This window comes from Oryzias melastigma, linkage group LG19 (assembly GCF_002922805.2).
Source record: "Oryzias melastigma strain HK-1 linkage group LG19, ASM292280v2, whole genome shotgun sequence".
Classification (NCBI taxonomy): domain Eukaryota; kingdom Metazoa; phylum Chordata; class Actinopteri; order Beloniformes; family Adrianichthyidae; genus Oryzias; species Oryzias melastigma.
The window spans coordinates 3,464,527-3,477,463 of NC_050530.1; the positions used below are offsets into that span (position 1 = coordinate 3,464,527).

Below are 12,937 nucleotides of genomic sequence, written 5' to 3' on the forward strand. Positions count from 1 at the left end.
TAAAATAGACTAGAAAAGTCGATTTTTTTCTCTATTTGCTCCACATTGACTGTCAGAAATAACTTAAAATGAATTTTAAGACTAAAGAAAAAATATATATTTTCTTAATCCACTGATAAAGCTTAAATTGATTTTCATCAGTTGTGATTGGTTATTCCTAAATTGTATTTGACATTTTTCCACTAAATAGATCCATTTGTAATGATGATAATCAAAACTATATCAATACTACACATATATTTAGGACGTTTCAAACTCAGTTCTTTCAAACTATTAAAAAAAAAGAAAAATCACACCAGTATTTCCAATCAAGTACAAAAATTTATTATACCCCTCTCCCTGCTTAACAATAAAATATTTTTCCCCTCAGACTCAAAAGGAGTAATAGAAAATCAAAAAAAGTATAAAAGAATTAAAACCAAGTCCCTGCTTAACAGGCGAATAAAGCAGTGCTTTGTTTTCAGTCACCAAACTACATCCTACAATACATTGAAATTACAAAAACAGGTACAAAAGTAAGAACGATAACTGTTTAGAACAAACGCACTTATTTCTTAGCTGGTCTTCCTCGCCGGGCTTTTGGCTGAGGCTCATTTTCTTTAAGAACGCTGCTGCTTGTGGACGCGGCCATCGCATCAGAACCCTGAACTCCTCGCCTGCCTCTCTTTGCAGGCAAGGTTTCCCCTGAGAGCTCCTCCTCTTTGTTAACGACACTGGACGGGTTTTTGGTTTCGTCAAGTTTTGACTTTTTACCGCGGGTGGCCTTTACGGGAGTCACTTTTGGAATATCGAAGATTTCCAGATCTGCTTTCCACTTGACAAAGCGGGCTGGTTTTTTGCTTTCTGCTTCGTCGGGGCTTGTCAGGTCACTGCTCACCTCTTCAGGGGTTTGCTTTGCCGCCGCGTGTCTTCCTCTCTTTGCTTTAGGTTCAGCGACTTCTGGAGCAGACTCTGGTACAGAAAGGGCGTCTTCTTCAACTTCAGCTGGCGGAGCCGCTCCTCGGCGAGCTCTCTTGGCCGGGGCGGCTTTTGGAACTTCATTTTGGGCCGCTCTCTTTGCCCTGCCGGGTTTGGTGACTTTTTCCTCTGTTTCAAGATGTTCTGGCTCAGCAGTAATGGCGTCCTCTCTGACCAGTTTCCCTCTTCTTCCTCTCATGGGTTTCTCTGAGGAGACAATAGTCACCTCCTGTTCTTCAGTAGAAGCTGCAGGAGTCACACTTTCAGTGTCTTGCTTTGCCTTCCGACCTCTCCTTGGCTTTGAAGGTTCTGCAGCAGGTTCTTCTTGGTTTGCGGCAGCAATTTCCGCAGACTGGTTTGGTTTTTCTTCCACCACAGTTTGCTGGAAATCGGTAATGTTTTGTGAAACTTCGTCTACCTCTTCATGTTTGGCGTTTCTTCCTCTCTTAGCTCTGACAGGAGCCTTGTCTTGGGCTGCTTTTGCTCTGTTGGATTTGACGACTGTTTCTTCTTTTTCTTGATGTTCCGGCTCAGTCTCTTGGTTCTCAGCAGGAATGACATTTTCAGTGACTTGTTTCCCTCTTCTTCCCCTCACAGGTTTCTCTGAGGAGACACTGATCACTTCCTGTACTTCAGTAGAAGCTGCAGGAGACACACTTTCAGTGTCTTGTTTTGCCTTTCGCCCTCCTCTCCGCGGTTTAGTGGTTGGAGCTTCAACAGGAGCCGGTTCTTCCTGATGTTGGGCAACAAGTTCCTCAGATTTGTCCACTGAAGCTTGCTGGGAATCGGTAATGCCTTTGTTGACCTCTTCATCCTCGTGTTTGGCGTTTCTTCCTCTCTTGACTCTGACTGGAGCCTCGTTTTGGACTGCTTTAGCCCTCTTTGTTCTGCTGACCTTTTCAACCGTTTCTTGATTCTCGGACTTCGGCTCAGTTTCTTGGTTCTCGACAGGAACGACATCTTCAGTGACGTGTTTCGCTCTTCTCCCTCTCACAGGTTTATTTGTAGAGGCACTGAGAACCTCTTGTACCTCGGTTGAAGCTGCAGGAGTCACACTCTCTGTGTCTTGTTTTGCTTTCCGCCCTCCTCTTCTTGGTTTTGAAGGTTCTGCAAGAGGTTCTTCTTGGTTTGGGGCAACAATCTCCTCAGACATGTTTGATATCTCTTCCACTGAAGCCTGCTGGGAATCGGTTACATCTTGTGAAATTTTTTCAACTTCTTCATCCTGATGTTTGGCGTTTCTTCCTCTCCTAGGTTTAACTGGAGCCTCATTTTGGACTGCTTTTGTTCCACTAACTCTTTCTTCTGTTTCTTGATGCTCAAGCTCTTGGTTCTGAACAGCAACAGCGTCCTCAATGACCAGTTTCCCTCTTCTTCCTCTCACAGGCTTCTCTGTGGAGACACTCATCACGTCTTCAGTTGAAGCTGCAGGTATCACACTTTCAGTTTCTTGTTTGGCTTTCCGCCCTCCTCTCCTTGGCTTTGAAGGCTCTGCCTCAACAAGAGCAGGTTCTTCTTGCTCTGGGGCAACCATTTCCTCAGACTTCTCTTCCACTACAGCCTGCTGGGAATCGGTGGTGTTTTGTGAAATTTTGCCAACCTCTTCATCCTCATGTTTGGCGTTTCTTCCTCTCTTAGCTCTGACTGGAGCTCTCTTTGTCTTGCTGATCATTTCTGACGTTTCCTGATGGTCAACCTCTTGGTTCTCAGCAATCACGACGTCCTCCGTGACCTCCTGTCCTTTCTGTCCACGTTTGTTGGCAGCTTTGGAAGGCTGAGGAGTGCTCTCCTCCTCTAAGATCTTTGTATTTCTACCCCTCGCAGGTCTGACAGCAGATGATGCTGTAGCCTCAGTTTTCTTCACTCTTCTTCCTCTCGCTGAAAGGATAGGAGCAGGTTCTTCTGGAGCCTCATTTCTGTCCTCGGCTTCTTCAGACTCCGCTGCTTTTGGACGTCTGCCTCGATTAGACTTTTTGTTTTTCTCAGAAGAATCCACTTCAGGTACTTTGTCAGTGTTGATCTTGTCTGCTTCGGGCTGTTGAGGAACGTCAGCATCTACAAGCGGGAGAGAATCGGCGGTCTCTGAAGGGTCATCAATACTGCTTTTGTTCAGCATCTCTGAGTGGTTCTTGTCGTCGACTCCATCAGGTTCTAAAAGAAGAAAAAATGAAGTTGATTTAATGTTTAAGATACAACCCAGAATTCGAAACATTTGTAGAAAAACAAGGCAACAGTTCATAAACTGAAGGAAAAAAGTTTGAATTTCTCTAAAGAAAAGGACGACTTTTCAGCAAACGGATGCCTGAGGGGAGAAAAAGCGCAGTAACACAGGTTGGCAGTTCCAGGACATTTTTCTTCTCACTGACAGACTTAATTCCATCTTCCTTTAAATGATGGACAGGAAGAAAACAAAAATGCTCTGCTTAAGGCAGAATGTAGACCAGGATAAAAACTAGAACAAAACATTTAAATGTTTTTTCCTCAGGGATTCTGACAATCAACAGTGAACAAACACACAACAGTAATTCATAATAGATTGACCACATTTAACACACCTGTTGTGGTCTGAGCAGCACACTCCATGGACTCTTCAATCTGCTAAAAGAATAAAAATCAGAAAGTTAACTTAAAGAATAGAAACAACAACCGATAAATGTTTGACCATCAGGAGTTTGGATGTTTTCTTCGTCACCTCGTCTCTCGGCGGCTCCTCCATGAGCTCCTGAAGTCCCTCAAAGTTTTCCACGGGAGGATTTCCCCTCAGCCTCGGCGACTTCATCAGCCTCTTGATCCCAAAGTTCTCCTCCACGGGCTCCCCCTTCTCTTTGGGAGTGCGCATGAGCCTCTTCACACCAACCAGATCTTGGACCGGAGAGTTTTTCTTCCTGGGTATTTTCTTAGTGGCGGCGGCAGAGGAGGAGCGCTGTGTGCTCAGAGTCTGGGTGTTTTTGGCCTCGTCGTTAGCAGGCTTCTTTAGAAGTTCTTTGACTCCATCCAAACTCACATCAAGTATCTCGACTTTCGGGGTCATCGAGAGTTTCCCTCTGAGATCTTCATTCACTTTTTGCTTTGGAGTCATAAAGATTCTTCTGACTCCGGTCAGACACTCCTGTGGCTCTGGTTTCTGTTTGGGGGTTTTCAGGAGTTTTCCTCTGAGGTCCTCTAGAGGTTCTGCTTTATGTTTCGGGGTCTTCATGATCCTCTTGACTCCGGTCAGACACTCCTGTTGTTCTACTTTCTGCTTGGGAGTTTTCAGGATCTTGCCTCTGAGATCTTCAAGAGGTTCTGCTTTGTGTTTTGGGGTCTTCATGATCCTCTTGACTCCGGTCAGACACTCCCGCTGCTCCGGTTTCTGTTTGGGAGTTTTCAGAATCTTTCCTCTGAGGTCCTCGAGAGGCTCTGGTTTTTGTTTCGGAGTCTTCATGATCCTCTTGACTCCGGTGAGACTTTCTGGTTTTGGGGCTTTTTGTTTGGGGGTCGTAACAGCTGCCGTCTTCACAGTGGAGCCGCTGCCAACAAAACTGGACTTCTCTCCATCCAGGAGACGCTGAACGGCCTCACTGTTGTACCGCCGGCTCTTGACAGCCGACGCAACGCTGAGAGGGGACACGATCATCTCACCTGAAAGAGAGATCATCTTCTAAGCCTTTGTAGACAAAAAAAGTGATTCGTTCTAATCAGCCGATAAACTACCTGACTCCTCAGGTGTGCTCAACACAGATTCCATCACAGATGCACTCAGACCGCCTCCAGGTGTCTTCACAACCTCTTTATTATCGTTGGTCATAGATCGCCTTTTCTTCTCAGCAATGGGGGTTTTAAACATTTCAGAAATACCTGAAAAACAGAACAAGCCGTTATGAAAAGGAAAAATTCCCAAAGGTTAGTCTGGGTCACAGGTCGGTAACCTTTAACAGTATTAAAGAGCTATTTGGGCCAGTTTTCTACTGATCAAAACCCAAGAGCCGCATAGAATAGAATAATTTATTATTACGGACTCAAGGTCCAAATAACAAGAATATAAAAAAAAAAATTCATACATAAACAGGCATAGTTACTATAACCTCTTTGTCCTCAGCAGTCTTACACTGCTGAGTTTTGTTATTGTAGTTTGGGGTTGGATCTTGGTAGTCTCAGTTTGCAAGCTTTATTTGTTTGCTTTAGGTAGTTTTGGTTAGGCAGCCATAAGCAGAAGTTGTTGACTTATTTTATGTTTGGCCAAGCAGCCACCATGGAAAGACAAAAGATGGTGTGGATGAACTAAAAGGAGAAGTTACCAGTCAAGTCCTCGTCCATTTTCATGTTCTTCTTGATGAGGATGGTGTTGGTGACCACTCGGGGCGCAGCTCCAACTGCAACAGCTGTTTTGTGAGCTCGGCCCACAACTATTGTAGCCGGGGAGTCAGCGTGTCCGGTGCTCATGTGGCCCTTCGGTACTCTGGCAGGGGTCTTCAAATGAAATAAATAAATTAAGTTATTTTGAAAAAATATGTTGAGCATTTATGATTTAAAAGTGTCAGAGAAAATACCTGCGGTTTGCACTTTGCAGCTTTCTTTTTGATCTTTTGAGGAATCTTTTTCTTAGAGGGAGCGACAACTTGAGGTTTGGTTTTCCCAAATTTGACAATTCCTGCCCAGGAAGTCAATGCTGAGAAGAGGAATAAGACAACAGTGATCAACCTAGACTGTTCTTAGCTGCATGCTACAAATCTGTAAATGTAAGACGCCGACCTTTCATTGAGACGCGTGAAGCGCCGCTTCGCCTCTGCAGCAGCTTCGCAGCACTTCTGGCAGCACGTGGAGTTTTCCGTGCACTGCTCTTCATGCTCTTCCTCTTTATGGGGATTTTGGGAGTGGCTAAAGGCTCCTGATCAGAGACAGCTTCTGCGGTGGGAGATGGGGTGCTGATGCGGGACACTGAGAAGCGGCCCTGCACCGATGGGGTCTGAACTCCGGAATTCAAGGGGATTTTAGGGGATGTATCACTCAACGATTTGGCTTTGGGGGAAGCAGACCTGGATTTTGGAGACTTTTGAGCAGGAGATGGTGTTTTGGGAGTGGCAGATCTGGATTTTGGAGACTTCTGGGTAGGTGTTTTAGGGGAAGGAGACCTGGATTTTGGAGACTTCTGAGCAGGAGAAGCTGCTTTGGGAGTTGCAGACTTGGATTTTGGAGACTTCTGGGTAGGTGTTTTAGGGGAAGGAGACCTGGATTTTGGAGACTTCTGACCAGGAGAAGCTGCTTTGGGAGTTGCAGACTTGGGGTTTGGTGACTTTTGTGCAGGAGATCCAGCTTTAAGTTTCTTGGGTGATGGAGTCCTTCCTTTAGCAGGACTTTGCTCCTACATAAAAAAGGAGAATTACGTAACACGACAAACTACAGTAAAAACAAAAGTTAAATTTGTTAGCTTTACCTTTATCAAACCGATGACAGAAGCTCTTCTAAGGAGGGTGGATTTGGGCTTAAACACCACCAGACTTCTCCTCGGAGCGGCTCCCTTACGTAAGGGGGAGTTGGGAGGCAGCCGTTTGTCAAATAACTCTGGGCTCAGCTGGCCTCCAAAGGAGACGCGTTTCCTCTTCTGCGGACTGGCCTGGTCCTTTCCGAGTTCACCACTTTTGCGTTTTTTCGGTGCCTCTTTTACTGAGAAAGAAAAATAAACTGAAGATTAAAATGTGATGCTCTATTGGTGATTCTGTACATTAAACATTGAACTTGAGCATAAAGACAAAATGCTGACACCTGTGTCATTTTTCCTCGAGTCGCCCGGTGATGCTCTTCCAGGAGACTTTGCTTTTGGAGATTTCCCGTCCTGCTCGTCTTGGTGCTTAGCTGCTTCAGCTCTGGTTGGTGTCGCCTCCTTACTTCTGCGCCTTGCAGGTGATTTAGGTGTTTGAGCCGATATTTGCTCAATAATCTCCAGAGCGGTGAACTTTTGGGGTGCCGCGCTGCTTCTTCTCTTTGGGGAAGGCCCTTCAGATCTGGTGTTGGGTTCCTCCACTCTCAGCTCAGCTGCGTCACCTGCAGGAACCTGGAAGGTCTTGGCCTGCTTCTTAGCGGTCTGTGGGGTCCCGCTGGCTTTAGGCTGATCCTTTTTAGGGGTGGGAGTTGCTGGCTTATCTGTACTCTTCCTGACTGAAACAGGTTTCGGGGTGCAGAACTTGGAAGACGGCGTCTGAGCCTGACTGGCGGATGATTTGCAGGGAGTCTTGATTTCCAGGGATTTCTTGATCATGTGATACAGGTCGCTGAACGGAGAGTTTTTCTTGCCTTGCTCCTGACTCGCTTCAGTGGACTCCATCTCCAGCGTCTTTTCCAGAGATTGCTGGATGTTGTCGTGGTGACCTCCATCTTTAAGATGAGCACCTATAAAAACAGATAAAAAAACTTTCCCATAAAGTCTTAAGAGCACGTTTAAATAAATACAGAATCAAGGAGGTCAAATTTCTGTTAATTGTGATTACTAAATTACAGACATTTTAGCACGATATTTTTTTTCTATTACGTTAATCTTATATTTTGCTTATTTTACTTCTGCATCATGCACATCTGGAGGAGCAATAGTGCGGACTGAATAAAATGTGGCGTGTTATCATGGCAACAGCCTCACTGTGTGGTCTGCATACGATATTGATAGTGCTGTCAAAAGTGATTATTTTAATAGTTGATTAATCAACGATTATTTTTTCCGATTAGTCGACTGATCGGGTCATGCAGAAACTAGATGTAAAGCACAGATCTTAACCATCATTAGCTTAAAACTAACTAAAAACTAGATATATAGCATTACCTGCAATAATGCTAGTGTGAATGCTGCAAGCTGAATTTGACTGCTGAAGAAGATAACGCTGATAGCTGAAGATGCTGAAATCACTGAAGCTAAAGGCCAACTAAAATATTAGCTAAATACCAAATTAGTCAAAAAAACTAAAGAAATGCCTAAGTTACCAAAAACAGCTAGCATAAAGCTGAAACATTTGCTAAACTTCAAAATAGCCTAAAAAAATGTATCCAAAAAAGCTAGCATGCAGCTGAAATATTACCTAAACTCCAAATTAGCCTAAAAACAAAAAAACCTAAATTAGTCAAATACATAGAATCGTGCAATTATAACTTTCAACTTTATTTTATAATATAAAGTAACAACTAATCGACTATTAAACTACTTCTCGACTATTTTAATAGTTGATTAGTCGACAATTAGTCGACTTATCGTGGCAGCCCTAGACATTAATAAAAAGGTTATGGTCAATATTTTTTGGATTGATCAGAAAAGTGTTCCTACTGTTTTTTGACATGCTAAATTAGACCACTCTGAACTCGATGACTTGTTTCATTTTTGTATTCAAGGTTTGAAAAAAAAATTACCTTTTTGTGGTGTCAAAGTAAAGGTTGGAAGACTTTTATGATACAAAGAACTTCATAAAGTTGTATATTTTGATCTTTTACAGCACCACAATGTCCCAAACTTAAATAAAATACCACAAAATTAGGCTTTTATTAGCAATTATTAGGTTAAAAACAATTGCAGTTAAAATAGATTAATCAATTGGAGCTCACGATTAATTAATCACACAAAAAATTAATCGCGTTAAAGCAATATATAATTTTTTTGTGTCATCTTAAAATTCTCAAAAAAAGGACATTATTAGGAGTGATTCCTCTATTACGTCCTGTAGAAGCAGATTTTACCTGCATCACTCTCACCTGTTGTCACTTCAGACGTCCTCTTGTCTGCAGTCCCGACACAGACGGCTGCAGCCACTTGCTGGTCTTGACGAACCTGGATGGAAAAATCTTGCTAATAAAGTTATCAGAATTCAAAATATATTTATTAATATCTAACATGAGGATGATAAATATACATATATATATATAAAATGAGAAAAAATTAATTACTTTGAGAGTCTCTGTCTTCCCTCCAGATGAAGACCTCTTCTTAGGAGTAGGTGCAGGTGGATATTCAAATCTGACAAATCAAACAAGTTAAAAAAGAAAATTGTTAAAAATAAATCAAAACATTTTTTGTATTTGGAGCAAAAAAAAGTCAATATTTCCCAGATACAACAAAAAAATAAAAGCTTTAAATCCAAACTTATTTGTGAAATAAGAAAATGTGTTTCCAAAAATGTTGATATAATTTTTTATGCTTTTATTTGTTACTTTTTACATTTTAAACACAGTTCTTATAAACTATTTATATTCCCATTTATATACAAAAAATGACACCTAATGCCACACAGAATCCTATTTAATGTCATTTAAGGCAATAATCTAATGGTTTTTATTTTAACTTCAGAAGTTCTACAGTGTTTATTGAAATTTGAACAAAAAATCTGCACTTTTCTGCCAAGCATAACCACTTTCTCATCATGGTATAACAAGACGTTTTTACAGTCTTGCTTAAGGTTTGATGTGTGGATCTATAGTTTAAACTGAGATAAAAGAACATGTGTATTTTTTCCCTTAAACTAAAAATATTCTTAACATCATCAAGGCAAAGAAATCAAAGATATATTTTTTGTTCATTCTGACCTGAAAGAACGGTCAACAATAGTTATGGTATCTCCATGTTTCAAGCGTTCAGACTGAGTCAGAACTTCTCCGTTAACTCGTGTTGGATTGGCTTTGCTCAGATTGGTCAAAATAACCTGGAAGAAAAACAGTAACATTGACTTGAATCCATTTACACTTTATTTATCAACTTGCATGATAAAATACCAACAAAAATGGTCCCACTTAGGATATAAATCCTCTGGGTTTACCTCTTTATTTTCATTAAGGTCAATTCTGCAATGTTCTTTGGAGACTTGAGGAATCTGGATACGGATATCAGAATCCGGTTTTCTGGAAAATCCATCAAAACAACGATTTATTAGATATTATGTTCTAAAAATTTAAGAATCTTACAAAAACAAAATAAAAAATTGTAAAATAAATCATACACGTGACCAAAGCCACATTTGAACCATGAACTTCACCAGAAAGCTCAACATGTCAGCTACATAAATATATCTGGCGAAGTATTAACATTAAAGAAGCTATAACTAAATCTAAACAATAAATAAAAACGATTTATTAATCTGTTCTCACCTTCCAAACAAACATGATGCAGTGAGAGGAAATTCCACGCCGTCCACTCCGTTTTTCTTAATAACGACAATTTTTCCGTGTAACGGCATTTTCTACGTTACCTGGAAACAACACAGCAACTGAACGTCACATTTCACAACAATCTAAACACACGGAAGTGGCCATTTTTTCCATTTCAGAAACATTTAAATGCAAAATAACGGGGAAATTTAGTTAGTAGGCAGCAAAGAGGAAATAAACAAAAAAAAAAAAAAGAAGAAGAAAAACGTAAAAATAAAAAATAAAACTCCGCGTGCCAACAAGTCGCCATGACAGTTAATACAATCTATCTAAAAAAGAAAAATGATACCCAAAAATAAAAAAAGTTACAAAAACAATACACTACGTTTTTTCCGATTACCTGATACGCTTTATCTTGTCGACAACACTTCGTGTATATTAATGTTTTTTTAAAAAAGCGTTAGCTAACATTTAAAAATTAAACCTGTGAGTTTGCTCAAAGATATAACAGTTTGTCGTGAAAATAAATATAAAACCAACCTGTCGACTTGAGGGAAAATAAAATTACATTATCTTGTAAGACTAAAAGCATGGACATCTAAACGTCGACTTCCAACGTAAGCTGTAGTAGCGGACTAGTTTCCCTTCCTGTGCCTCGTCTCTTACTTCTGGATGCCGGCGTATTGCTCCGCCAAGCATGTGTCTATTGTTTTCACAATAAAAACTGTTTTTGACCAACTTTAAAACGATTATTTGTATTTTTCTTGCTTTGAACGTGGTTTAAAGTTTGATTGGTTGATATCAATTAATTTAGAGTGGAGTTTGTGAAAAAGGGACTACTTTGTTTACCAATTTGGCGGAGCGATCTCACTACCATGTTGAAATGTGATTTGAAAATATTTGAAATTCCGCGCGAAGAGTTTTGATTGGTTTAACGTCACTGTATGGTTTAAAAGGCGGAGTCTGGCGTCTTTCAAGACAGTAATGCGAGCCGGGTGTTTAAAACAAGCTAAATCCAATTGGTAAAGCAAATATATACATTCAGAAAATACATTTCGTATTTAAATTTTATTTGTTTGATTTTTTTAACCTCACATCATTTACATTTTCTCTCTCTTCCGTTGGTCATTGACTTTTTTCCATTCATTTTTACAAGTCAGTCACAATTTGTTTAGCTCACTATTTCCTATTTTTGTTTTACTGTTGCGGCATAATATAAAATCTGAATATTTACAAAAAAAAGAACGTGTGATATTTTTTTAAATATTTTAAAAAATTCAAATCAAAGTAATTTTTAAACATTTTTGCTTATGTTATCCTCTAAATAAAAATTTTACAAAATTCCTAATATTTATTATTCATTATATTTTAACTGTTTTATTTAAATCTTAAACTAAAATTATATTTATAGGAAAACAGTTCAGTTCAAAGGAGGAATTACATTTAAAATCTATAAATAATACTACCTTAAATTAATACATTTAATATTAATCTGGGGTAATGCAAAATAAGTAAACAATGCCTATTTACAAAAATTTTTACAACTATGTTCATTTTTGTTGCATCTTTTTGATATCACAAGAAATAAGTTTAGATTAAATTTTCTATTCTATTTTTCACTGATAAATAACCAAGAAGTTTTTCAAATAAATATATATATAGTGCAATAATAGTGATTTATATTCCAGCAGAAAGAAAATATGTTTATATCAAACAAAAAACACAATTACTTCCAAAAAAATATGTATCTTAGAGCCTATGACAAAAGCAAAAATAAAAAAAGAAATATTTTTGTTCAACCTTCAATTCATTTTTTAGTTGTGAATTATTTGAAATCTTGAAACCTAAATGTTAATTTATTATTGATAATTTTTACATGAAGTAAACGTTAATGTTTAGTTTTTAATCTATTTACTGGTTAAAAACTACATTGTAAAAAGTGAAACATTGGATAAATTAACAAAAGCTTAGTAATATTTAAAATATTAGTTTTTATCAAATTTTATTTTTCAGCTGAGCAAACCATCAACCCACAATTTTAATTCGATTAAAAAATAAAAATAAATGTGCCAAATCACAGAACTTTGGATTAAATGTTTCACATTTTTTTGTGTAAAAAAAGATTAAAAGTAAAAGAAAATTAGAAGTGATGGATGAGGAAAAAAAAAACTTGTTTGTTGATTTTAAATAATTCTATACTTGTGGGGGCTTTTTAAAAAATAATCTGAAGACAAAATGGGCCTTCAAAAACAAAACCATATAAACAAATTAAAATAACGTTAATAGCACAAATTCTGGGCTCCTTTTACTTGTGTGGGATTTCATAGTTTTATGTTAAAATCTGAATTAATGGATGAAGAAACAACTTTTTTTTTTTTTAAAACACTTGCATCAATGCTTTTTTTTCTAATTAGCTGCTAAAACAAAAGACAGGATTAATAAAAAACTTATTTGCTGCAGAGACTCAAATTCCCTCAAATTTGATTACTTCAAATCATCGTTTTTGTCTTTCAACAGATCGTATTTTATTGCCTGGAATAGATCTTCAAAATTAAGGAACATTCTAGGTTACAAGATTACATCCTAATCTAGTTTTAATGAAGCATTTCTCCAGTGGGCGATCATTTCTTGATTATCAGTTTCTAATTTACGCCATCACCAGGAGCAGAAGAAAACAAAAGAAGGACACACATTTAATTATTAAATGTTGGTTTTATTATTTTTTTTATTAGATTTTTTTGTCTTTTTTAAAGTTCCTTGATAATCTTGACAAAATTGCAACATATTCCATACTTCTCAAACTGACGGTGTGTCTCTTGCTATTCCAGATTAGCTGTGGAGGGAAACGTTGTGCGCCGTTCTGGAAATCCTAAAGGATGAAAGCAGC

The 12,937-nt window shown here is 38.8% G+C and overlaps 1 protein-coding gene across 5 annotated transcripts; it reads right to left on the bottom strand.

Moving 5' to 3' along the window:
- Window positions 1-301: 301 nt before the first annotated feature.
- mki67 (marker of proliferation Ki-67) lies at window positions 302-10,729 on the bottom strand. 5 transcript variants are annotated; one of them, XM_024284627.2, is made up of 16 exons: window positions 10,591-10,729; window positions 10,051-10,151; window positions 9,723-9,804; window positions 9,493-9,608; window positions 8,857-8,926; window positions 8,665-8,740; window positions 6,700-7,323; window positions 6,371-6,600; window positions 6,245-6,298; window positions 5,689-6,097; window positions 5,487-5,605; window positions 5,235-5,406; window positions 4,651-4,794; window positions 3,650-4,578; window positions 3,513-3,555; window positions 302-3,108 (listed from the first exon to the last, which is right to left on the bottom strand). In XM_024284627.2, the coding sequence occupies exons 2-16, from the start codon at window positions 10,137-10,139 to the stop codon at window positions 548-550; spliced, it is 5,718 nt and encodes a 1,905-aa protein (XP_024140395.1). In that variant the 5' UTR covers window positions 10,140-10,151; window positions 10,591-10,729; the 3' UTR covers window positions 302-547. The 5 variants fall into 5 exon arrangements, with proteins under 5 accessions (XP_024140395.1, XP_024140394.1, XP_036072870.1 ...); XM_024284626.2 differs by having other exon boundaries at window positions 5,689-6,185; window positions 6,237-6,298; XM_036216977.1 differs by having other exon boundaries at window positions 3,650-3,864; window positions 3,907-4,578; window positions 5,689-6,298.
- Window positions 10,730-12,937: the final 2,208 nt, after the last annotated feature.

Bases quoted from the DNA above. Each gene is read 5' to 3' on its own strand.
- mki67 (XM_024284623.2), bottom strand. From the start codon at position 10,139: ATGCCGTTACACGGAAAAATTGTCGTTATTAAGAAAAACGGAGTGGAC. The intron at 5,606-5,688 runs GTCGGCGTCTTA...TCCTCTTCTCAG, and splicing joins TTCACGCGTCTCAATGAAAG to CATTGACTTCCTGGGCAGGA. The intron at 3,109-3,512 runs GTGTGTTAAATG...TTCTTCTTTTAG, and splicing joins TGCTGCTCAGACCACAACAG to AACCTGATGGAGTCGACGAC.